The 26,184-nt window shown below is 61.9% G+C and overlaps 1 protein-coding gene across 1 annotated transcript; it reads left to right on the top strand.

The window, feature by feature from the left end:
* Nucleotides 1-1,559: 1,559 nt before the first annotated feature.
* On the top strand, nucleotides 1,560-23,443 carry VAX2 (ventral anterior homeobox 2; the record flags this gene model as incomplete). Its single annotated transcript, XM_080343564.1, has 3 exons — nucleotides 1,560-1,860; nucleotides 6,894-7,081; nucleotides 22,955-23,443. 3 exons carry the CDS (start codon nucleotides 1,560-1,562, stop codon nucleotides 23,441-23,443), a joined length of 978 nt encoding a protein of 325 aa, XP_080199690.1.
* Between the last annotated feature and the right edge of the window lie 2,741 nt (nucleotides 23,444-26,184).

Here is a 26,184-nt window from a genome sequence, read left to right as displayed (position 1 = left end):
TTATTACAACCGCTTCGATTTGAGGGGATTCGGGGCGAGATGAAGAGGGGTGCCGCCCGCCCGCGCCCCCGAGGTGAAGCATCGCGGCCGCTTTGCCGCCGGGTTTGCCCCGTTGCAGAGAGCGGCGGAACGGAGCGCACCGGGAGAGGGGAGCTCCTCGGGCCCCCCGGCCTGGGAAACCGCTCCGGAGCAGGAGCCGGTGCCGGTACCGGAGCGGCCCCGGGCGGGGACTGTGCCTGCCGGGAGCGGCCGTGGCGGAGCAGGGGGACTTGGGGCTCTATCCATCCCGGGGAGGTGTTGGGGTAACCACGGTAGCAGCGGAGACCCTCGGGCTACCGGGCTGCGGGGCACGGTGGGGAAGAGGGGCCGCAGGCCCCCCCGGCCAGCCTGGAGGAGGGCGGGCAGCGCGGTGTGGGGGCGGGCAGAGCCTAGCTGGGGCCGGGTTATATCTTTATTCCTTTCCATCTCGGCTGGCCCTTCTCCGCCGAGGCGGGGGTCCCCATGGGTGACCCCCCCGAGCAGAGGGCACCCCCTGGCCCTGCCTGGCCCTGCCTGGCGCTGCCGCCGCGCTGCCCGCACTCCCGGGGCCGGGCAGCGGCCGCCGAGGGGCTCTTTGTTTACCAATCGGTATCACGGACCGAGAGAGCAGGAAATTGCGTCTGTGCCGGGCCGTTAATTTAAAATCGCTCTTTTTCCTCCCACCGCCTCTCCCCGAGCCGCTCCCCGCCGACCCGGGGGCTCGGCCGCCCGCTCCCGGCTCCGGCAGCGGCCGGGGATGCGCAGAGGAGCGCGGCGGCCGGGGGAGGGCCGGGCCGGAGGAATAAGGGCCCCCATCTTCTTCCCCGGTCCCACCCCCGGCCGCTTCCTCCGCAGCTCCCTCCCCTCTGCCTTCGCTTCCCCTCCGCTCCCCCCCTAAAATCATCATCCCCCTCGCTCCTTTCCCCATCTCCCGGTATTGATTTCCCCGCACGCGAATCCCAGCGCAGCGCGGCGAGCCCGGGCACCGGCGGCTCTTCCGCCCGCTCCCGCCGCTGCCGCCCGCCTCCCCGCCGGGACCGGGACCGGCTCTCCATGGAAGGGCAGCGGCGGCGGCCGGAGCGCCTGAAGTTTGCCCGGAGCGAGGTGCCGCGGGAGACGGAGCTGGGGAGGGTGTGCGGTGGGTGGGAGAAATGGGGAGGGGGGCGCTCAGCAGCCTGTCAAAGTTTTTAACTCCTTTTGACACCCCCACTTTGTAACCTCTCGGGACGCCCCGACAGGTCCCCCCACCCCCGGTACCACCCCCGGCCGGTGGAGCGCACCGGAGCGGGGCGCGTTTTAAATGCCAAGCCCCCCCTCGGGGGTGGGAGAGGCAGAGGGTGACGGTCCCCGGCGGTCTCCAGCCATGGGGGTGAGCTGGGGCGCGGTGCCCCCGGCTCTGCCAGGGCGCTGAGCCCCGGGGGGGGGAACCGGGGAGGGGCGGGGAGGGGAAGGGGTCTGGGGAAGGTGGGGGGGGCTCCCCTCCCCCCCCCGCCTAGTCTTGCCTCCTCTCTCCCTCTCTCTGTCTCTCTCGCTCCCTCCCGATGTTTGATCCCGCCGCGGCACCCGCAGGGATGAGCGATGGCGGGGCCGAGCCTGGCAGGAGCCCCGTGCTGCTGGCCGAGCCTGCGGCCACCGGGCGGGCCCAGGAGAAGGCACCGACCCGGGCGCAGCTGGAGAGCGCTCTGCGCGGCGGAGGAGGCGGCGGTGGCGGCCGTGGTGGCTTCAAGGACATCCCGGGAACGTCGGCGGTCAGCCCCGGCTCCTCCAAGGAGTGCGCCCCGGACAGCGAGAGCCTGTCGGGAGCCGGCGAGGCGGACTATTGCCGCCGCATCCTGGTGCGAGGTACGGGCAGGGTCCCCGGGCACCGCTTTCCCTTTTCCCCACCGGGGCACTTCCCGGTTGCGCTCGCCCCCACCGGCCAGGTCCCCGCTCCTCGCCCCGTGGCCGGGTGGCAGCGGGATGGGGCGCGCTCCCCACCCCGCCACCGCTTCCAGCGCATCCCCGCCCGCTCCCGGGCTCCGGCCGGCTCTGAGCTCCGGCCTCTCAGCTCCGCCGCCGCGGCGGCTTCCCCCGGCTCCGCTCCGCACAGCGAGCACCGGGCCCGGTTCCCGAGCGCGCTCCGCCGTGCGGCTCCCGGGAGCGGGGCCGGGAGCGCAGCCGGGCTCGCCATGCGTGCCCGCCCCGGTTTGCGGCCGAGGGCCGAGCGGGGCTCGGGAGAAACAGCCGCGGGGCCACGGACCCCCCGGACCGGCTGGGCACCGCCGGGGGGACGCGCGGGCAGCGGGAGAGGGGTGAAAACATCAGCTTTGCTGTAAAGCGTTGTCGCAGGAAAAAAGCGTCACGGAGCGGCGGCGAGTTAGGGGCTTCTTTTTGCTTTTTTTTTTCTTTTCTTTTTTTCCCCCGGTGTTTATAGTATCTCTCTCTAGGTTGGGGCTGGGGGGACGCGCGGGGTCGGCCCGGGCTCGGCGGGACTCGGAGCCGGCGCATCCCGCCCCGCCGCACGCGCTCAGCCCACGGCCGGCCCGGGGCTCGCCGGGACCAGCCTGGCTGGTGCTGAACCCCCAAAGTTTTGGGCTGCCTGGGCAGGGATGCGGCAGGCGAGCAGGTGCCGAGCGCTCCCCGGTTCCCGGGGCAGCGGTGCGGCTCCATCCCAGGGATGCTCAGTGTCCCCCGCCATCCTCCGCCGCTCCCCAAGCCGCAGCCCGGAGAAGCTCCGCGGCCGCTCGGTGAGCAGGGCCGAGGCCGCCTGGCCTTTGCTCCGGCCCCATAGCCCGAGCGGGGACTGGAGCCGCGGCCCCGGCTCTGCCGTTTCCTCCCTCCCTCGTTGCTGCCCGGTGACGGCGGGGCCTGAGCCGGGCACGGCTGGTTCGCCATGAGCAGGGCCTGGCACAGCACGGCTCGGCTCGGCTCGGGCATCCCGGCCTGCCCGCAGGCTCGGGAGCGGTCGGCGGCCGGGTTGCAAACAGCCCAGCCGCCCATCGAAGCCTCTTTTCCGGCTGTCGCGATAGGTGCCTATCGCCGACAGTCCGGCTGCCGCAGCCCGAGCCCTTCCCGGTCGCCCCGGGCACCTCGGCGGGGGTGCAGGCAGCGCTCGGGAGCCGGGCCGGGGTCTCGCTCGGGGTGTCCCCGTGTCCTCGGTGGTCGCCGAGGCCGAGCCCGGCTGCCGCAGCCCCTGCCGAGGTCAGGCCGGGGTCAGGCCTGTCCTCTGCCCGGCCTCGGCCTGCCCGGGGCTGCCCCGACGGGCCCGGGGCGGCGAGCGGACCGGGGGTCTGTCCCCAACCCCGGGCCAGGGTCCCCGCTTCTCCCGGCCCCGGGGACCATCGCCCCGGAGCGACCGGTCTCACCATCTTGCTGCAGCCGCCACAGCGCGGACAAAATGGTGGCGGGGAGAAACGCCGCAAATCAACGGGAACAGAGCCGAAATGAAGCGGGGGGACATGGCGGGGACACCCGGGCTGCGGGGACACCCGGGCTGCGCGGACACCCGGGCTGCGCGGACACCCCGGCTGCGGGACACGGACCTAGCGGCTCCCAGCCCTCCCTCGGCCGGGGTCCTGCTCCCGGGGAAGGGGTTTCGGTGCCAAGCACCGGCCGGCGCTAGGGCAGAGCCTCCACGTTGATTTTTCCGCAAAGTGGGGTTTTACACATTTTTTCTTTATTTTTTAAAATATATTTTCAAATCTTTTCAGCTTCCGCCCAGGCGCGGGGTGAGCGGCAGCGGGGGCCGTACAGGGACCGTTCTCCGCCGCCTCGCTGGCCGCCCCCCACTCGTGTCCCCGCATCTGGGTGGGTATTTCCAGCCGTGCTCCAGCATTTTTGGGTTCTCTGGGCAGGAGGGCACGGGGGGGTTGTGCCTTCCCGGGGCAAGGGCCGCATGAACCCCCCCGTCTTCCCCTTCCAGCCCCCGCCCCGCCGCAGCGCTCCCGCCCGGCCCCGCTGCTCGCCCGTGGTGGCTTTGGTGGGGACGGGGCTCTCGGGGGAGCCTCCCCCGGGGCGGGAGCCGGTTGGGAAGCGGCCGGGCCCCCCCTGCCCTGGGACGTCCGGGAGCGGTGCAGAGTTCCCCAGCCCGGTGCTCCCCCGGGGGCTCGGCCGGGCTCAGGCCACTTACCGGTACCGGGGACCGGGTGGGACGGAGCCTCCAGCCGCCGCGACGGGCCGGCTTTGCCCGCAGAGGTGGCCCCGGCCATCCCCGTCGCGTCGAGGCGGCCGCGCTGGCGGGTGCCCTTGGCCGCGGGCACGGCCGGGGGGTGCAACCCGGCGGTGGATCGGTCCTTAGCGGGGATTAACGGGACAAAGGCTCGCAGCGGCGGCGGGCCGGGCCGGGCCGGGTCCGCTGCAGCGGGGGGGCTTCGGCCCCAGGGACGGCTGGGATTGGGGCGAGAAAGCAGATCCCGGGGTGCTCACCCCCTTCTCCCAGTCACCTACCAGGGGCTGTGGCTGGGGGGTGAAGGTGGGATGTGGGGAGCTCTGGAGGGACCTCGGTGCTGTTTGGGGTGCACTGCGCTGTGGGTTCCTGTGCCCCCCAGGTGTGCATGTGCCACCATGGGCACACCAGCGCCTGGCACGGGGAGGGACGCGTGTGTGCGTTTGGGGCTGTCAGAGCGCGTGTGCACCCCAGAAGCGGCCTGGCAGCCATGTCGGTGCGGAAACCCCGTACACACGGCTGCGCGTGGGGTGTCCCTGAGCGTGCGGGCGCATCGGTGTGTGCCGGGCTCTGCTGCCGGTGCTGTTGTGCACGTTGTGTCTGCTGGGTGGTGTGGGGCTGGAAAACCGCTGTTCACCAGCTCGGGGGTCTGTACGCCAAGCCGCTGCCTGCTCGCCTTCCCTCCCGCTCCCCTTCCCTCCTGCTCCCTGGCCATGTCTGCCTGGCCTGCCTTGTCCTATTTAGCTGCTAAAGCAGAAGAGAGATTGACCCCTTTGGCATCAGATCTTTTTTGGGGTGTTTCAGTCCCAGCGCTGGTCCTGGATGAGCTGCCATCAGCTGTAGCCCAGTCCCCACGATCAGAACCTGTCACCAAGGCCCTGCTGGGTGCTGGAAAACCCTTGGGCAGGACCTGGTGGGTGTTGGAGTCTGGGGTCCAGCGGCTGATGGGGGAAGCTCTCGGGAGGGGGTTCCTCAGGCAGGATGGTGTTGTAGCCCTCCTGACATGGGGGGATGGCTTTGGGCCCCAAAAACTCCCATGGGCGGGCAGCGGGGCAGGTGTGTGCGTGCCATAGGGCTGGGCTGAGGGGCTTTACCCGAGCTGGCACCACGGGCTTTGCCCCCTTCCCGTCCCTCGGGTGCGGTGCCCAGCCCGCTCCCCCACCCCACGGCCCAGCTGCTGGGGGGATGACAATAAATAACGCCCGCACTGCGCCGTGCGGAGCGCGAGGGCGGAGGGGCAGGCGCTCGCAGCTGCGGCTGGGAAGCACCAGCGTCTGTGTGCGCCGCTCCTCGCTGGCAGCCCCACCGTTGTTGAGTCGGGGGCACCGCGGCGTGGGCACGGGCGTGCGGCCGTGGTGCGGGCATCATCCCCGCGAACGCTCCTTCCCTCGCAAAATGGTTCACCGGCCGGCGCCCCCATCCCAGCAGCGATACCCTACCAGAGATTCCTCCAGCCCTATTCATTTCCCACAGCCCTGTGCCCACCCGTGGAGTCTGGGGGTGCGGATCAGAGCCCACCGGAGCCTCTCCCACTCTGGCCCCCCTGTACCTCCCACAGTGCTGGAACAGGCTGGGATGGCGCCTTTGCCGTGGGCTGTAACGTAGTGCTGGGAAACCAGCTTTGGGAATTGGGGTCCCTCTCCCAGGTCTGTGCTTGCTCCCCACTCCCCCTGTCCCCATGCCAGCTCTGCCGCCCCATGCCAGCTCTGCCACCCCATGCCAGCTCCATCACCCCTTCCCAGGCTGCTCCTCGCTATTTCCTCCCTTCTTCCTCCAGCAATTTTATTATCCTTTCATGCATAAATCAGCCAGAAAGGGAGAACAAGCTTACCCCAGCCAGGACTGCGGGGAACCTGGGGTTCCTCTGGGCCGGGGGCTGCTCGCCCAGGGTGGCTTCTGTGCCTGGCTTTTATTTAACTTGTGTGGCTGGTTTTTGCTGAACTCCTATGGCGGGTTTGTACCAGGAGCTCTGTGGCCAGGGCTCCCCCAGACTGGGCTCCCACTGGTGTTCCTGGTGCTTCAGGCATCCCACGGTGTGGAAGGGGCAAACGTGGGAGCTAAACCCTCCGGATTGGGTCTCCCCACCTCAAGCTGTGGGCAGCGCTAGGCCCGGCTTTGTAAAACCCGCTGGCATGAGCGGCTCGGGGTGCGCGGCGCCTCCCAAACCTGGCCTTGAATCGGGAACTGCCCCAAAGTGGGAGCTGCTGCTTTCCGAGATGATGTTCCTGCGGTGACAATAACTCTGGGAAGAGGGGAGTTGTAACAGCGATGACATTTTCGCAGTATTCCCAAGGAAGCATAGAAACCAAAAATAAGATATATTTTTAATTAAAAATCCATTTAATTTTAACTCCTCCTCAGTTTAGAACTGCTTTTGCTTCTGGCTTTCGGAGTCTGTTATTTCTGTGGTTAAACACTCTGGTTTTTTAATTACTATTTATCTCTTTAGAAAGAAAATAATCAATTTTTATGAAGACCTGTTCCCGTCTATCGACTTGCAGCGTTTGGGGACAGAGGGGCCAGCTGTGGGACGTTGCCTCTTTTAGCCGTGGCTTGTTATTCCCGCAATGAGCGCAGACATTTCCACCAGCCCCGGTGGTGCAGCTGCTGTTTAATTCAGCTTCTCCTGTGCAGTGATGTCCCTTTTGCCCCGGTGCCCCCAGCCCGTTCCCTCCCCGGCGCAGCTTTTCCTGCCTTGGAGCTGTTTTTCTGACCCCTCTTCTCCCTGCAGATGCCAAAGGGACGATCCGGGAGATCGTGCTGCCCAAGGGGCTGGACCTGGACCGGCCCAAGCGCACCCGCACGTCCTTCACGGCGGAGCAGCTCTACCGCCTGGAGCTGGAGTTCCAGCGCTGCCAGTACGTGGTGGGCAGGGAGCGCACGGAGCTAGCGCGCCAGCTCAACCTCTCCGAGACGCAGGTAAGGCGCTTGCTGGCCCCTCCGCGATGGGGACATCCCCGTGACACTGCGCCGTGGCCACACGCGGCCCCGTGGGGACAAGTGTGACACCCAGGAAGTGGGGCTGGGGGTGGGCGAGAGCGGGCGCTGAGCCGAGCCCATGATCCCAAGCCCAAGGAGGGTGTCAGCGGGGACCCCAGGAGAGTGTCAGCGGGGACCCAAAGAAGGTGTCAGCAGGGACCCCAGGAGGGTGTCAGCGGGGACCCCAGGAGGGTGTCAGAGGGGACCTGAGGAAGGTGTCAATGGAGACTCCAGGAAGGTGTCAGCGGGGACCCCAGGAGTGTGTCAGTGGGGACCCCAGGTCCTGACAGCAGCACCCACAGCACAGGGTGGTCTCGAGGGGCCGGGCATCGCTGTGGGTGCTGCCGGGATGGGGCTGTGTGCGAGCTGGACCGATCCCACACCCGCCGCTCCCCAGCTCCGCACCTCCCTGTGGTGGCAGCGCCCTTGGGGACTGTCCCCGCAGCCCTTGAGCTGTGACGAGGCCCGGGCACCTCCTCCCCGTCCCCCGCACACGGGTCCGTCCCAGCCGGGGCTTTGCCGTCGGGAGGGATTTGTCCCGGTTCTCTGCGGTGGGGTTTGCGGGGGCCGGGGGAGCGGAGGTGGGAGAGCTGACGTGTTGGTTGGAGCTGGTGTTGGCGTCTGCTGAGCCAAAAGTGCATCTGCTCGGGTTGCGGTGGTCTCGGCTTGAAAATTTATGCGGAAATAGTAATAATAATAACATTAACGAAGAGCGCCGTGCAAAACAGCACAGCTGGGAGCTGCAGGAATGACTCTGCTAGCCCAGGCTGCCCCTTCGCCCGCCATTTTGGGGACAGCCGCGTGGTTTTACCAAGTCAGATAGGAGGTAATTGCAGGTTTTCCCAATGCCTTGCGGAACAAACCTGTCCCGCTGTCCGCAGCCGAGCCCTGGGCTCCCCACCTGCTCTGGTTTCGGGGAGACCCCGTTGCTCCGTGGGGCTTCAGCAACCGCTGCGTTGGGGAGCAGAGCTACAAAAATAGCGGCTCTTGTTCCTTCTGGTGGCAGAACGAGGTTTTTCAGTAAGGAGCAGGATTCTGGCAGGATACGTGCACGGAGGCGCTGGCACGGCTGTGCTGCAGCAAAGCACCCAGGGGGCTGCACGGGGTCCCCTCGCGGGGTCCCCACCAAAGCCCTGGTGCCGGCGTCACCTCCACGAAGCCGAGAGGGACACGAGTGGGCTGGGCCGTGCTGCGGCGGGCAGAGCTTTGGCACGGGCAGGCGGCTGTGCCGAGCGGGTACCGGCTGCCGCGGGGACCGTAGGGACCCCTGTCCCCTTATTTACCATCCGCTTGGTGCCTCGTCGCTGCCTTCATCTCTCTGCGAGAAAATTCACACCCTGTAGGCCACGGCTGTCTCTTCTCCTCTTCTCTCCTCCCTCCCACATCCTCTTTTTCCCATCTCTCTCCTTCGCTTCTGTCTTTTTCAATCCCTTCCTCTGCTTTTCACAGCATTTCCTTCCCTGCAGCGAGCTCCCGGTTGGACCTCCCCGGCTCCCCGCACCTCCCGTCCCCCCCGGCCGCCGTGCCTGGGGAGCGCGATGCCAGGCCCGTCCACCCCCCTGCTCCGTTCCTGGGGTGCGGGTCCCCTTGGGACGCGGCTTCAGGCTCTGCACGCTCCGGCATCACCTCCCGACCCCGTTTCCCTGGTTGTTGCGGGACTGGGGTGAGCGCAGGGTTTTCCGCAGCCCCTTCAATGGGGAGGGTGTCGCACAGCGCCGTGCAGGGTGTTCTCTGCTGGGGACGTGGGACAAGTCACCCCCAGCCACCCCTGTCCCATGGGGCTCCGCCACGTCCATCAGTTCAGGGACAAACCCAACGTTTGCAACAACCAGAGTGTTTTGGGTACTTCTGGGGTTTTCCTCCCGGCATTATCGCAGGATTCAGGGCGGTTCATGGTATAATTGTTCCATTTCATATTTTGTTGCTGTTTCCCCAACCGGCAGCATCTCATGGCTCTTTCTCGGTTGACATTTGCGCCGTGCTGGTGGTTGGGATGCTGGGGCAGGTCCTTTCTGTCCCCTCATGGAATAATATCCTGGTTTCAGGATTAGAACCGTCCCCCACCACCGGGTGCCCCCCACTTTGCTCTCGGCCGGGACCCCCGGGTGCCACAGGACCCGGCACGGGGGGCACGAGCTGAGCGGGGACACGGGGGAAGTGGCCACCGAGGAGGGATTTTTGTGCCTGTGAGTGTTCGGGGGTGGAAGTGATTCATCTGGCCTCCTCCGCGAGGAGCGAGTGGTGCAAACAGCGTGACGAGATAGGAAGAGACACGATGTCACCGCGGCTGGAGAGCTGCAGCCAAGCGGCCCCGCGAGTGGGGCCGCGGATCAGGCTGCGCCCCGAGAAATCCCGACGGAGGGAAAGAGAGAAAAAAGCAAAAAAGCGCCTTTTTTAGCCTCTTATTTTACTTCCCTGGCATCCAATCTGCGTTTTTGGCAGCTGTAAAGACACGTACCTGTTCTGCCGCGTCGGGAGCTGCTCGGCTGCGGCCCAATGCCATTTGTGCTTTTTCTAATTAACCCCTGGATATGGTTAGTCTTAAGTGAGTTTAATTAGCCCTGTAGAATGTTTCCATTGGCTCGTCAAGCAGCGGCCTGAAGATGTGGGCACCCCCGCCGCCGCGTCCCGGGTGAGCTCTCTGTCCCTGCGCTGGGCTCCCCCGGCAGCGCGGCCCAAGGCTTTGGGGGAAAAGTGCCCCGTTTTGGTGTCATTAAGGGATGGAAAACGGGCTGCGAAGCAGAAGGACCCCGGGGGGATGGCGGAGGGAGGATAATTCCCACAAATCCCGCGACGGGAGGAGATGCGGGATGGGCTGGCCGAGGGGATTTGCTTTCTGGGTCAGGAGTTCAATGCCAGGCTCAGGTTCAAGTGACCCGGGGTCTTTGCCACTCTTCCCACCCTCATTAGAGCGAGGACAGAGAGGTGACACTCGTGGTGAACAAGGGCTCCCTTTGAGGAGGTCAGGACAGGGCTGGTTGTTTCAGACTGTAGAATCACAGAATCATTTTGGTTGGAAAAGCCCCTCAAGGTCATGGAGTTCAACCATAACCCACCCTGTCCCTGCCCCATGTCCTGAGAACCTCATGTCCGTCTGTCCAGCCCTCCAGGGATGGTGACTCCAGCACTGCCCTGGGCAGCCTGTTCAATGCCCCACAGCCCTTTGGGGAAGAAATTGTTCCCACATCCAACCTCAACCTCCCCTGGGCAACTTGAGGCCGTTTCCTCTGCTCCTGGCGCTTGTTCCTGGGGAGCAGAGCCCGACCCCCCTGGCTCCAAGCTCCTTTCAGGCAGTTCAGAGATCAGAAGGTCTCCCCTCAGCTCCTGTTCTCCAGCTGAACCCCCAGGTCCCTCAGCCGCTCCATCACATTGTGCTCCAGCCCCTCACCAGCTCCGTTCCCTTCTCTCCACTCACTAAAAAGAGCTTTTTTCCAAAAAACCTTTGTTGGAAATTGCTTTTCCAGACCATACAGAAAATCTAGATGTCATATCCAAGTAGTTTCTTTTCTGAGGAGGCATCCACCCACCTGCCCCTCCATCTGCCCATCCATCCATCTGTGCATCCATCCATCCATCCATCTATGTGTCTATCCATCCATCCATGTGTCCATCCATCCATGCGTCCATCCATCCTTCCATCCGTGCATCCATCATGCTTTGCTGTGCTTAAGAAAATAGTCTCCCAGACGTTCGGTGGTCCCTGTTGCCTCCACACAGCTGCTCTGGAGCCATTGCCAGTTTGTTCCACGGGTGACCCCCTTCCCACCTCCCGTGGGTGGTGCCCAGCGGGGAATGTTTTCTCCCTTCTGCTCGGGGAAGCTGCAGCTCCATGTGTTCGGTGTCCCATTGGGGTCCCCCATGCTCATGCAGCCCAGTTTGAGGGGTGCTGCTCCCAGCTGGGTGCCCCTGTCCATCCCCAGGGCCACTTCTGGTGGAGCTTTAACTTTAACCTGTTTGGTTCCTGCTGAACCAACCTGGCAGAATTAGATTTTCCTGGGGTACTGGGTCTGATCCATCTCCTGAAGGGACCTGAGGAGCTCCGGGGACATGGGGACAGCAGGACACGGGGGCAGGCACGTAGCTGGGGAAGGGCATCTTGTCCAACCATGGTCGCTTGCTCCTGCTGCTCAAAACTTGGGTGGCAGCGAGGGACCTGCTGCTGCGTTCAGGGTCTTCCCACGTCATCCCGCGTGATCCCGTATTTAATGACCCCAGGCTGGACCCAGATGCTGAAGGTGTCCATAGGACAGTTAGAACCGTGGAACAGTTTGGACCAAAAGGGACCTTCAAAGGTCACCCTTGGCCTGGAAGGCTGGGGGTCCCGGGCCCCGTGGCAGGAGGTGGCCAACTGGAGATGCCCAAGGTGGCCTTGGAAGGAACCGAGCATCTCCGGTGGCTTCTGGGTCCCCTTCCCACATGCCACCCCGTGTCAGAACACACTTATGGAGTAAACCTGCTCACATGGACAAGCTAATCCTGTCCCTCCCCGCGGCGGGGGCACGTGGTGGGGTTTACCCGGCGGCCAGGGGGGCCCCGGGCTGGTGGCAATAAATCTGTGTGAGAAGCAGGTAGCGGCGGCGGCAGGACCAGGCTGGCACCGCCCGCCCCGGCCCTCGCCTGCCCCCAAAACTCACTTCTTTGGGGCACCCCCACAGTTCTCCAGGCTCAGGTTGGCACTGGGGCAAAATGACGACTGTAAGTAAACGTGGAATAATTAATGGAGGTTTTTCTCATGACGCGTTTTCCGTGGAAAACAGCCCCACAGTGAGAACAATTTCGGAATTTGCAATTGAATATTTCCGTTCTAAGTGTGATGGGAAGGCCGGGTGTTTCCAGAGCCACCTCCACACACTCCAGGGATGTCGCTCCAGAGAAGCTGTTTCCTAAAAATGGCAGTTTCTGGTGAAAATCGGTGTTGGAGATGGTTTTGGTGACGGTTTTGGAGAACTGCATGGAAAACGGGAGGAAGCACCATGTCTGTGTGGGTACTTCCCTCCGCATCCCGGAGCTGTGGGAAGGGATGTGACCATGGGGACACCGCTGTCCCCCAGCACCCAAACCAGGTGCCAATGACTCTGCTGTAGGTGACACCGCCTGGGTGCCGGGGCTGTGTGAGAACGTCCCTGTTGGGGATGTCCTATGGCAGCATGCTGGCACCCCAATAAACGGGGGGATCACCCGTCGGCCTTTGTCGCGGCTCCCAGCAGACAGGGGTTTGGCTCTGCCCGATTTCGGGGTGCTGGAGGGTGGTCCCTCCGGGACATCTGGCTCTGGAGCCACCAGGCTGGACGGTGGAGGACATGTCACCCGCCAACCCCATCTCTCCCGGCTCCTTCGTCTCCCTTCCATTGGCAAAGGGAGGTTCCCGTGCCGTGGAGCCGCAAATATGCTGAATTCTGAGCAAAGGCGGAGGGTGCGCTCCTTGGGGTCAGCGGTGGGGCCGGGGCTGCCTGGGGCCGGGCTCCTGGCCCGGGACACCGTCCCAGCGGGTCGGGGACACCTTGTCTGTCCTGTGCTGGAAGGACGTCCCCAAGGGTGTCTGTGCTGGGCCGTGGCGCAGGATTTGGGGCGGGTGACCCAGCTGGAGTGGCCCCGGGTGCTGTCGGGGTGCGGAGGGGCTGGAGGAGACCCCAAGGGATGAGTCCGTCCCCCTCAGCACCGTCTCTCCATTCCTGCCATGGCCGGGAAAAGCCAGATGGGCCGTGCAGCCGCCATCGCGCCGTTACGAAACCTCCGGCCGAGGCAGCTTTGGGCAGCGAGCCCGCCGGCTTACACAACACCGGGGACCGGGCCTGCGCCGAGCCCCCGCCCGCCCGGCCTCGGCGGCTCCGCGGCCTGCGAGATGGCGGCAGGAGGAGGACGAAGGGTGTCAGGGTGCTGGGGGAAGATGGTGGAGCAGCCGGTCGGCTCCCACCGTCCCCCGTGCCGCGGCGGGTGTTCGCTGATGGCGGCGGGGAGCTAATCCTGCCGAGGAAAATGGCCTCGGCTGCCGGCTATGAATAGTCCGGCATGGCCGGCGTGCCGGGGGTGCGCACAGCGTGGGACGTGTGACCGTGTGGGACGTGTGACCGTGTGGGACGTGTGACGGCACCAGGTCAGCCCTGGGGCACGGCTGCCGAATCATAAACCCCATTAAAAACCAGTATCGTACCCCCAGCCCTGCCCGGGTGGTGTTGGGGGCCAGGGCTCCCGCCTGACGATGCCCATGGGTGTCCCTGGGGACAATGGGGACCCTCCTGGCCAGGGATGTTGAGACACTTGGGCGTTTTTGGGGGCCGTGGGGGACACTGGTGTGATGGAGCGTGTGTGCTGGTGCAGTCGGGGTGTAAATGAGCAGACGTGCTGGGCTGGGTAGAGATGGGGCTTTCGGGCTCCTGGGGGCAAACCGCGGTCGCTCAGGAGCGACATCCCACTGCTGCTCAGCCGCGAGCCGGCAAAACGCTTCGGGTGGGTGCCAGGTGCTATCAAAATTAGCCAAGGAGAGGGAGGGCAGTGGCCGGTCCCCAGCTGGCCAGCGTGGCCGTGTCCTGCCCTGGAGGGGATGGCTCAGGGCAGTGTGCGGGGCCGGAGGAGCCGAGCAGGGCACAGCCAGGCGCTTATGGGACCGAAACCCTCGGCCAGCCCCCCGTGTCACCCAGTGTAGTGGGGCGGTGGGCTGTCCTTCCCCGGGGAGCTCGGCCTGCCGGTGCCAGGGCTCCGATGGGATTAACTGCCTGGAAATAATGAGTGTTGTGGCCGGAGGTGTCGGAGGGCAGCGGCCGGAGCAGCTGCGGCCACCGCAGCTGCCGGGAAGGGGCTGGGGAGGAGAAGCCCGGGCTGAGGCACATCCCAGGTCCGTGGGGACCGAGCCCCCGGTGTGCTCGGTCCCGGTGCCACGGCGGTGCCGATCGCCATGGAGAAACCAGGAGTGGAGCTGGCTGGCCCTGCTGCTGCCGCGGGCTGTGGCAGCGGTGACGCCGTGTCCCCACCACCCTGTTTGTTCCCTTCCCCGCAGCACTGGGGGTTCGGCAGGTCCCTGTTCGGGGGGACGTGACCCCATGGGGATGCTGAGGGGTGGGGGGTCTGTTTGAGCACACGCGTGTGCACAGAACCTGTGTCATTTGCAACCCGGGATATGGTTTAAAGCGCTCGGCACAGGACGGGGAGAGCAGGCAGAGGGAGGGGGCGGCTCGGTGTCTGCATGTCCGTCCTGATGCTTGGACAGACAGACAGACGGCGCCTCTGCAGAACACCCCCGCAGCGGCGTTCCGAGCCGGGATGCTCGGTGACATTTGGAGTGGGTGTCCCTTTGCGAGGTGACACGGAAGCTGTCCGGCTTTCCTCCCGGGCGCGGAGCGGTGACGATGCTCGTGCTGTGTGGGGAGGGATGGGGCTGCAGGGCGGGGGTGCCGGGGGCCCTGGGCATCGACCCTCCCCCGGTGGAGGGAATTTCCACCGGCAGAGAGAACCCCAGCGGGTGGAGGAACCTGTGGGTATGTGCCTGTGACCCTCCGCAGCTCATTCGGTTGCATAGGAGGCACTGGAAGGGGGGGTGTGCTTTTAAAATAAAATAAAGCAATATAAAATGAGATAATAAAATAAAAATAATAGAATCGATAAAATATTAAAATATATACAATGAAATATAAATATATTAAAATTATAAAATAGGAATAAAACAAACTAAAAGTGAAATTAAAAATAATAATAATAAAAAATAAAATAAAATAAAATAAAATAAAATAAAATAAAATAAAATAAAATAAAATAAAATAATAAACCAGACCAAAAGGAGGTGGGCTGGCCGGGGCCGTCCAAGGGTCCGTGGTTTCCGTGGCCCTGTGGACACCCCCCGCAGTAAAAGGTGCTCGGGGGCGGGGGGAATTGCAATATCACCTTCCCGGTGGCCATCGGGGCTGTTTGTGTGCTCGCTGCTCTCCTTGGGGAGCTCGTTAGGTGTTAGGGCATCGTTACTTTGGGCCTTTTGTGCAGGCAGGGGAATGGACCAGGGGAGAGCTTCTTTGGGGAAAACAGAGAAATATAAATACTTATGTAATAATATATAAATTTATAACACATATATACAATATATAAAAATATATTCAACCTTCACGTCCCCACTGAGGTGCTCTCCCGGCAGTTTGGGATTTGTTTGTTGGGATTTTTTCCCCTTTACTCCCTGTGCCCGGGAATGTGACGGGAGTCACGTAGAGTCACGTAGAGTCATGTAGAGTCACATAGAGTCACGTAGAGTCATGTAGAGGCACGTAGAGTCATGTAGAGTCATGTAGAGGCACGTAGAGTCACATAGAGTCACGTAGAGTCATGTAGAGTCACGTAAAGTCACGCAGCCTGTGACGGATGAACTTGCCACCCGCGCTCCCCGAGGGGTCGAGCCCTCTCCTGTGCTGCCGGGTGACAGAAGGGGACAGGGGGACAGGGTGAGAGGCTCCGAAGGGCCATGGGGAAGGTGATTTGGGCCGGACACCGGCTGGTTCTCACACCACACACTGGGAAGCATCTCCTGAGATGACCAGGCAGCAAATTTTAACCTTCCAAGCTGCTTTTTCACCCAATATGCACTTGAGGCTTCATACTCTTGGTCAGTGCTGGTTGGACACCACGTCCAGCCTCTCCAAGGACTGATTTTGCTCCAAGGAGGAGGGAGCTTCATCTTCTGATGTGATGAAACGTCTTTTCCAGCCAAAATGATTCTGTGGTTCTGTGAAAAGAGTGATGGAAAGATAATTTTGCGTAGAGGGTGGGAAAAGGGACCTGCAGCCGTGGGTGGGTATTGGTGTTGGTGGCGTTTCGTTGTATGCTGAGAACTGTTGTAATGAGTCCTGAAGGCTTCGGGTGACTCTGCCAGTCTGGACAGACCTGTCAGGGCACTGGGGTTGTCTCTTTCCCTTTCTGCTGGTTGTTATTGTGGGTTATGCCATGGTAGCACCCATAGGTTCCAGAGGAGGTGGGGACCCCCCACGCTGCAGCTCCCCTGTCCCTGGTGGGTGCACACGTGACTGTTCTGGTGCACAGATCTGAGATCTCTGCCCTCAGTTTTTTATGGAAACATCCAGCCCAGGACAGAGTGGATTTTCGTGCCCAATTTTCACGCTGCAGGACCTGGAGCAGTCGTCTGCTTCTGAGCTCCGATGGACTCCAGAGCCAGATGGTCCTGTCTGATCAGCTCATAGGACTTTCCTCCATAGTCTGGTTTACCCAGGTCGTTTCTCACATTAAAACTTCTCGCGCTCACTGTGGTGATGAGCACGCTCCTGCCCCATGAACAGTCCTCCAGGAGCCATTCTCCATGTAGAATCACAGATGGTTTGTGTTGGAGGGCCCTTCCCACCCCCCAGTCCCCCTGCCATGACAGGGACATCTGCACCAGCTCAGGGTGCTCAGAGCCCCGTCCAGCCTGGCCTGGGATGTCTCAGGGATGGTTCAGCCACCACCTCTCTGGGTACCTGCCCAGGCTCTCACCACCCTCAGGGCAACAATTTCTTCCTCATGTCCAGCCTGAATCTCCCTCCTTTAGTTTAAACCATCGGCCCTTGTCCTATCACAACAGCCCCTGCTCAAAAGTCTGTCCCCATCTTTCTTACCCTGAGATCCCTGCAGCCAGTCACTCACCTCATGGCGAAGTGGCCTCCAGACCTGGTCATAACAACTGGTTGAACATCCAGCACCAGATTCCTTCTCCAAACACGTAGATTTATAAATCTGCAGGTCGTGCTTCTCCTCATACCTTCAGCATCGTGCTGTTTCTCGCACAGTCTCTCCTCGGGCTTTCAGAGTCATCTCCGTACGACTTGTCTCCTCCCCGTCCTCGGAGAGTCACCGTCCTTTGCTGCTGAACGCATGACCTCTCACGTCCTGCTTCTCAGTCACATCCACATCCACGTCCTTGTCTATGTGGCTGCATCCAGGCTTGGCCTGATCGCTCTGGCACGTGCGGTCCCGGGTCCCACAGCCCCCGGCACGGGACTGGTTGTCACCGGGAACCGGGGGCTCCTCCTGGGGCCTCTCCAGAGCAGAGCGGGGCTTGTCCTGCCACCCTTGTCCTCCCCAGCCAGCTGTCCTGGCTGTGCCCAGGGTGACACAGCTGGGGATCACAGAGTCATAGAGCCATCCAGTGTCCTGGGTTGGAAGGGACCCACGAGGATCATCGAGCCCAGCTCCTGTAACTCCATCATAGGTGTCTGTAGCTGCTCAGCCTTTCTCAGCCCATAATCCCAAGGACAAAGCGGGATGTCAGATACTCCGATACAATTATTGGGTGGAACTCCCAGCTCACTGGGTGGATCTCAAGGGATAAACACCCTTCTGTGCACCACAAGTCTTGCAAACAAAAGCCAAGTGAAATAATTAATAACTCGGTCCCCAAAGAAAAGCTCCATTCCAAAATATGTCTGAGTGAGCGGTCACACCCATTTTGCTCTAAATCTCAGGCACAGACTGTCAAGAAAGGCTGGAAATTACTCACCAAGCTTACAGAGATGAATGCCAGAGAACCTCAAGGACATTCTGATATATTTTCCTGTTCATCACCACGTCACGGGCACGCAGCAGTGCAGCCAGGAGCCTGGAGGAAGAAGAAAGCTGCTCTTTTAGAGAAGGAAATGAAGCCAATCTCGTCAACCCTGGCAAAGCCCTCGCTGTGGTGGCGGGTGGGAGTTGTGATGGAAACCAAAGGAAAAGCCAATTTGAGAACTTGGACCGTGGAGGAGAAACTGTGATTGAAGGGAGATGGTGGAGCTTGTAGGATGGAGGGTGTTGGTCTCTTCTCCCCAGGAACAAGTGCCAGGAGCAGAGGAAATGGCTTCACGTTGCGCCAGGGGAGGCTGAGGTTGGATGTGGGAACAATTTCTTCCCCAAAGGGCTGTGGGGCATTGAACAGGCTGCCCAGGGCAGTGCTGGAGTCACCAGCCCTGGAGGGCTGGACAGACGGACATGAGGTTCTCAGGACATGGGGCAGGGACAGGGTGGGTTGTGGTTGGACTCTATGATCTCGAGGGTCCCTTCCAACTAAAATGATTTCATGACTCTATGATATTGCTGAAAGACGAAGGATCGGGGCTGGAGGGAAATTACTCATGGCCTTGTCAAGGACTGCGTCTGGCTGAGCTTATTTACATCTCCAGTGTATGCAACTCAGGGCTTGATTGTAATGGGGGATGAAAAGGACATGGATCTCCTAATTAATGACAAGCTGTAGATGAACTTTAGCCATGACGGCAAACGTGATCCTGCTCATCTGATTTGTCACCGGTGCGGGCGGGGAAGAGCTCATGTCAGTCTATGAGACGCGAGGGAACCGGATTTAGCAGAGCACATCCAGCCTGGGCCGCGGTGGTTGGGCAACGGGCACAGAGAGGGACCGTGAGGGGGTCAGTGGCGGGAGAACCTCCTGCAAGGGGGTCGGGCACAGCAGGACAGCAGGCAGGGCTTCTGCCTGCACCAGTGAATGGAGATGCCATCATTGCTGGTGGCAGCAGGGAGCAGAGGGCGTCCAGGTGCTGGGATGATGTCCCAGCAGGAGTGCTGGGAAGGAGGAACCCAACGGCTTCTCTTCCTGCAAGGACCGTATTGCCACCTTCCCCAGCCAAACCCCACGTTGGGAGGTTTGAGACCGGCGTCACCTCAACCCTTTCTCCCTCTGGTCCTTTAGCGTTTCCCCTCGTGTCCCCCGTGGTGCGGAATGGGGTGTCAGCACCAGAGTTCACGCACATCAATGTCCACTTCAGTTTTTATTGATCTGTTTATTGGATTTGCCCATCCGTTTTGCTATTAATTGTTGGTATTCAGCGTCACGACTGGTGCCCCTGGAAAGTTCCTCCCCAGCTGCCCATGAGCTGCCAGAAGCAGCAGCACAGACCCAGCGTGGAACAAAAGCCAGAACACCCAGGAAAAAGAAGGTCCCACGGGAATTGAACAGACCTTTGGAGACCCCGACAAGGGCCCTTGGCTTTTACTGACCTGTGGTTGTTCTTCACAACCCGGAGAAGACAACCAGAACGTGAGAGCTGACCTCAGGGTACACCAGGGCTGAGGAGCTTCTCTCTAATGGTTGGACTCGGTGATCTTGAGGGTCTCTTTCAACCAAAATGATTCTATGATTCTACTGGTGGCCAGTGGTGGAGGAGAAATCAGTAGTCAGGATATCAGGCGGTCCTGTACTTGCCATGTCTTTCCAACCACCAGCATCTTTGGACTAGATGATCTCCAGAGGCCCCTTCCAACCCCCACCATTCTGTGGTCTTTGGGAGCTCACCACCAGGAGGTAACCAGGTCATCACCTTAAACCATTGAATGTCCTGAGTTGGAAGGGACTCAAAAGGATCGTGGAGTCCAACTCCTGCCCCTGCACAGGACACTCCACAGTTCACATCGTGTGTCCGAGGGTGTTGGCCAATTGCCTCTTGAATATCATCAGGCTTGGGGCTGTTCTCCTGCATTTTTTGAGTCTCTTCCTCAGCCCACTTGCACTTTGCCTTCCCAGGCACTCCGCTGCGGGGACTGACACGCACCGTGCTGCCCAAACCTCTTCCCTCGCTCGGGCTTCCGAGCTGGTGACCACACCTGCTGCCTGCAGGTGCTGGTGTCAGGAGAACCCCGAACTCCCGGGGCCGTTCCCGTTCCCGCACCGGCTGAGGAGCAGGGTGGACACTGACCCAGCTGGTAGATGAACCATCCCTGAGACACCCCAGGCCAGGCTGGACGGGGCTCTGAGCACCCTGAGCTGCTGAAGATGTCCCTATCATGGCAGGGGGAACTGGGGGGCTGGGAAGGTCCCTCCAACCCAAACCATTCTCTGTCCTGCAGCCTCCTCCTGCTGCGACAGGAGCTGTGCAGGGGCCGTCTGTGCCTCAGTTTCCCTTTGCACTGAAATTCTTGCGCAGCTGGGGAGGGTCTCTCAGACCCACCAGCAACTCCAGGCACCTGGAGGTGATACCGTCAAACCGGGAGGGTGCAGACACCAGGGAGAGGGGGTGGGGAGAGCTGGTGGTGGGTTCCCAGTCCTGGAGCCTCGACAGAGGGTTGAGATGGACACTGGGCTGAAAGAACAGGGTTTGGGCTGGGTTTGGGTTGGGTTGGAGTTAGGATTAGGATTAGGATTAGATGGATGCTGGGCTGAAGGAAGCAGAGTTTAGGCTGGGTTAGGATTAGGGCTATGGTTAGAGAAATGCCGGCCTGAAGGAAGCAGGGTTTGGGTTGGGTTGGTTTTAGGGTTAGGTTTAGGGTTACAGTTAGGGTCGGATGGGCGCTGGTCTGAAGGAAGCAGGGTTTGGGTTGGGTTGGTTTTAGGGTTAGGTTTAGGGTTACAGTTAGGGTCGGATGGGCGCTGGTCTGAAGGAAGCAGGGTTTGGGTTGGGTTGGTTTTAGGGTTAGGTTTAGGATTACAGTTAGGGTCGGATGGGCGCTGGTCTGAAGGAAGCAGGGTTTGGGTTGGGTTGGTTTTAGGATTAGGTTTAGGGTTACAGTTAGGGTCGGATGGATGCTGGTTGGAAGGAAGCAGAGTTTGGGTTGGGCTAGGACTAGGATTAGGTGTAGAATTAGGATTAGGGTTAGGCAGATGCCAGGTTGAAAGAAGAAGGGTTTGGTTGCATTAGGATTAATATTAAGGTTAGGATTAGGGTTAGATGGATACCGGGCTGCAGAAAGCAGGTTTGGGTCGGGTTTGGGTCAGGATTAGGGTCAGATGGCCACCAGGCTGAAGGGCCCGTGCCCCGGGCACCTCTCACCCATCCCCAAGGACAGAATGGTGCTGGTGGGGTGTTTGGAGGTTCCGTGCTGCCCGCGTTGGCCGCGGAGGGATGCTCAGGGCGCCGGGGTGTGCGTTTCGCTCTGCAGTCCCACCAGACCTTCGTTAAGAGGTGGATAATGGTGCGGGATTGTGGGCTGTCCCCTTCGGCCCCCATGGGTGGTGGGGGTTCTGTGCTCCCCAGAATTCAGCAACTTGAGGAGGTTCCCACCAGAAAAACTGGGGTTTGCTGATTCCCCGGGACGTGGGACAACCCAGCCCTGCCCAAACCCGTCCCACCTGCCGTGGAGGGACCGGTGGGGACACTGGGGAGGGGACGTCATCCCTGGGCTGTGACGTGGGCTCAACGGTTCTGGTGGCAACAAGGGATCCAGGATGCAGGGACAAGGCAGCGAACGTCCTCAAGAGCTCCCCGCAGACTGGGGGGTCGGACAGGGGCTGGCGGTGGCCCCTGGTCCCAGGAGGTTTCAGCTGTGGGACATTAGCTCATCCCTGGTCCTGGTGTCCCCTTGTCACTGGGGAGCTCGTCCCCAAGCATCCCCAGCTTCGCCCAGACGTTGGCTCTGCTGTGATGTCCCCAACACCTCCTCCATCCCCACGCGCCATTAGCTCTGCACTGTGGGTCTGTTTTACCGGGGGACGCGTGGGGAGCGTGTCACGGGGACCTGTCCTGCCTCGGGGACTTCCCGGTGACTGGGGCGGGTCCGAGACCCGCTGGCTCCGGAGCAGACAGGGACGAAGCCTCTGCCGATGCGCTGGGATTTATTCCTGGACGGTGTTCGATTTGTCCCCCCGATCCGCAACGCTCTAATCCGAGTGTCTTCCCATCCATCTCCTTCCCTCACCTCCGTCTCTGTCCGTCTGTCTGTCCCTCATGCCTCTCTCTGTCTGTCTCTCTGCCTCTCCTACCCCTCTGCTCTGCCAGGGAGGGATGGAAACGGGGGCTGCGGTTGGGGGTGCGGGGGCAGCCGCAGGGGGACGGGAGCCGCGGGTTGGGGACTGGGGACCACGTCCCAGCCGGGTGAATCGGGTGCAGTTTTGGGGCTGGGGGTCCCACGGGGCCCCAGCTGTTCACTGTGGGCATGTCCCCAGCTGGGTTTGGGCACAGGAACAGCTCTGTGCCCAGAGATCCAGGGCCACCAGGAGCCACCCTGTCCCCTGCCCGTAGCAAGGCCAGGGACCCCCCGCCCTGCCCCGTGGCTTGGCCTGGCCAGGGAGGGGTTGGAGGTGGGGACACAAACTTGGGTTTGGTGACTGTCACAGAGAACCCAGCATGTCCCACAGCTCAGTGTCCCCAGGAGCACAGGGCAGAGCAGTGACAGGCTGGCTCAGCCCCGGGCTCCTGGATCTGGGGTCCTACCCTGGGCTCCCACCCCAGGTCCTGCCCAAGGATCCCATCCCTGGGTTCCCATCCTCGGAATCCCACCCCCAGGCTCTTGTCCCTGGGATCTCATCCCTGGAATCCCGTCTACAGAATCCTATCCCTGGAATCCCATCCCCAGGATCCCATCCCTGGGATCCATCCCTGGGATCCATCCCTGGAGTCCCATCCCCAGGATCCCATCCCTGGGATCCATCCCTGAAGTCCCATCCCCAGCATCCTGTCCCCGGGATCTCATCCCCGGGTTCCCATCCCCAGGATCCCATCCCTGGGATCCATCCCTGGAGTCCCATCCCCAGGATCCCGTCCCCGGGATCTCATCCCCGGGTTCCCATCCCCAGAATCCCATCCCTGGGATCCATCCCTGGAGTCCCATCCCCAGCATCCTGTCCCCGGGATCTCATCCCCGGGTTCCCATCCCCAGGATCTCATCCCTGGGATCCATCCCCGGGTTCCCATTCCCAGGACCCCATCCCCGGGCTCTGGTCCCGCTCCCTCGGGTACCCGCAGGACTTGGCTGTTTCCCTGGCAGCGTGGTGGGGACGGATCTCACTTGGGTGTTTATTTTAATACGTCTCTCTCCTGTCTCTCACTCTCTCCTGGCTCTCACCTCTCTTTCCCTGCCCCCCCTGTGCTCTCGCCATCCGTGCCTCTCTGTCCCCCCACCCCGTCCCCCTGCTCCCCCCAGGTCAAGGTCTGGTTCCAGAACCGGCGCACCAAGCAGAAGAAGGACCAGAGCAGGGACTCTGAGAAACGTTCCACCGCCACCTCCGAGTCCTTCGCCACCTGCAACATCCTGCGGCTGCTGGAGCAAGGCCGGCTCCTCTCCGTCCCGGCCCCCCCCAGCCTCCTGTCCCCCTCGTCCAACCCCATCGCCAGCCCCACGGGACACGGCTCCGGCTTGGCCACCCCAGGCAGCACCTCCCCGGGGCTGGCCGGGGGGAGCAGCCCCCCAGCGCCCGGAGCCTTCAGCCTGCAGGTCCCGTCTCTCGCTTCCTCCTCCTCCTCGTCCTCCTCGCCCCGGCTGCCGGCGCCCCCGCTGTGTTTCGGGGGGCCGCTTCTGGGCAGCCTGCACGACCTCCCGGGCACCTACGGACTGGGCACTTCTGCTTTTGAGCCTTACACGCGGCTGGAAAGGAAAGACAATTCTCTACCCAGCAAGAAGCCGAGCCCTTAAATCGAAATCAGTGTCAAAAGGTCTCCCCCACCCAGCCCCACCTTCCATCCCCTGCACCCCCACGCACCCCACACCCCGCACCGGGGTTGGATTTGGCAGGTGGGATGTGGAAGATGATTTACCGTCCATCTGGGTGTGGGTGCAAGTGTGTACGCCTGGTCACCCACCCTGATACCCCGATACGGCTGTGGTGACACCCCCATACCGCCATGGATGACGCCTTGATATGGCCGTGGATGACAGCCCAATACAGCCATGGATGACACCCCTGTACAGCCGTGGATGACACCCCAATATGGCCATGGTGACACCCTGATACAGCTGTGGATGACACCTTGATATGGCTGTGATGACACCCTGATACAGCCATGGATGGCACCCCAACACAGACCTGGATGACACCTTGATATGGCTATGGTGACACCCCGATACATCCCTGGGTGACACCCCGATACAGCTGTGATGATGCTCCAATACGGCCATGGATGACACGCCGATACAGCCATGATGACACTCCACAACTCCCAGCCTCAGGTCACACCTAGGGGGGTCTCTGGGTGTCCCATGTCACCAACGCTGTCCCATTCCTCGCCGTCACCGCTGGATCTTCCAGGGCCACGTCCCCCCAGGTATCGCGGTTCAGGGTCTGCAGATGGTGCTGTGGTCTGGCTGGGAGAGGAGCAGCTCTGGGGGGATGTCGGACTGTCACCCCAGGGCTCGTGGTGTTGTGTCACCACCGGAGCCCCGAGGAGCAGGAGGGCTCCCCAGAGGGGAGAGCGCAGGGCAGCACAGGGCTCAGTCTCTGCCCAGCCCTGGTGTCCTTGGGGAAGTGTCGTGCCTCAGTTTCCCCACCTGCCAAGGGCTTTGTGTTCCGATGGAGGTTGTCTCAGAGCATCCCGGTGGCTGTGGGGTCCGGGTCCCCTCTGCTGGGGGGTGGGAGGTCTGGGGGGACGCATGGTGCTGGTGATGTCCCCAGCCCCCCATACCAGTGGTCCCTGCACTCAGGAGTCATCCCCAGGCTCCTCCTGCAGAACCAAACCACTCTCCCACACCCCAATTTGGTGCTGCCCCCTGGCAAACCTCGGGGACATTGGAGGAGCCTCTGACCTTCCGTCTCAGCATCCTGGTCCCCAAGGGTGACAATGGCTTCCTGGGGCACAGGATTCGTCTGCGGGTGTGCGGTGCTTTTCGGGCAGGGCATGGCATGGGGACAGCGTCAGGGAGACCAGCGAGTGGCAAAAACGAGAGGGACATTGCATGGGGTGGCTCTTCAGGAAAGGGACAGCGTGGTCCCCCCAGCATCTGCTGACAGGGGGCTGCACTGGGCAGAGTTGGACCCTTCTGTGGTGTGAGCGTCACCTTAGCAGGATGCTGGTGGCATCACTGTGGCAGGGTACCCTGTGGTGGCATCACTTTGGGAGGACACCCTGATGGCATCGCCTTGGCAAGATGCTCTGGTGGCATCACCATAGCAGGACACCCTGTGGTGACATCGCCTTAGCAGCATGCTTGTGGCACCACCTTGGCAGGACACTGGTGGCATCACCATGGCAGGACACCCTGTGGTGACATCAGCATAGCATGATGCTCTGTGGTGCCATCACCTTGGCAGGATGCTGGTGGCATCATCATAGCATGATGCTCTGTGGTGCCATCACCTTGGCAGGATGCTGGTGGCATCACCACAGCATGATGCTCTGTGGTGGCATCACCATGGCAGGATGCTGGTGGCATCACCATGGCATGATGCTCTGTGGTGGCATCACCATGGCAGGATGCTGGTGGCATCACCATGGCATGATGCTCTGTGGTGGCATCACCATGGCATGACGCTGGTGGCCCAGCTCTGGCAGGCCACCCTGCAGGGACATCACTGTGGCAGGGTTGGGGTGATGCCCTGAGCCCCCTCCCAGCCCCCAGGAGCTGCCATGGGGCTCACCCCCCAAATACCCCCCAAACCGAGGGGCTCCTGCGTCCTCCTGCTGCCCTTCAATGTGTCATAGTGATAATTAGCACTGAGCAGCCCTGTGGGGACACAGCTGCTGGCCCGCACGCTCCCAGCGCTTTTGCAGGGAAATATTTAAAATAAATGATTTTATGAAGAGGTTTGGGTGGTTTTTTATTTTACCTTGAAATCAAGCGTTTCTATGAAATAGTATTTATTGATCACCTCACGTCTGGAGCACTTTACGGGAGCGAGCCCTCAGGTCTGCGGAGCTGGGGACGGGTCGGCAGCCCCACGGCCGCCGGTGGGGAAACTGAGGCAGGACACGGGCTGGCCTGGGGACGCAGAGCGCAGGGCCAGGTCTCGGTGATGGTGACGAGCTCCCCTCTCCCGGCCCGGCTCACACCACACTCGCTGCCAGCACCTCTCCCGACATGTGGGATTTGCCGGATCCTGCAGGTGCCCTGGGCTGCCCAGACCCCGACACGCCGTGCCGTGTTTGACTGAGATGGCGGCATTTCGACAGGACAGAGCCCTTCTCCCTTCCCTCCATCACTTAATTTATATTTATATCGCCGTTCTTCGTCCTTCCCTGGTCTGCAAACGTGGTATTGAAAGGCAGCGAGCAGAGGCGAGCGCAGCGGGGATGCTGTTCCCCCCAGCCCCACCGGACGGGGGGTCCTGCCTGGAAACCCCCCCTGGGACTGGTTTTGCTTCGGTTTTCCCTCTTTTCCCCGGGAGCAGCTGAATCACGGGAGTTTCCCGAGGTCACCCCAGTTCCTCCCAGCTTGTGCTC

Source organism: Nesoenas mayeri, assembly GCF_963082525.1.
Source record: "Nesoenas mayeri genome assembly, chromosome: 4".
Lineage (NCBI taxonomy): Eukaryota > Metazoa > Chordata > Aves > Columbiformes > Columbidae > Nesoenas > Nesoenas mayeri.
The sequence above is the reverse complement of the archived record's forward strand: the minus strand, read 5'-3'. Positions and strand labels throughout refer to the sequence as shown.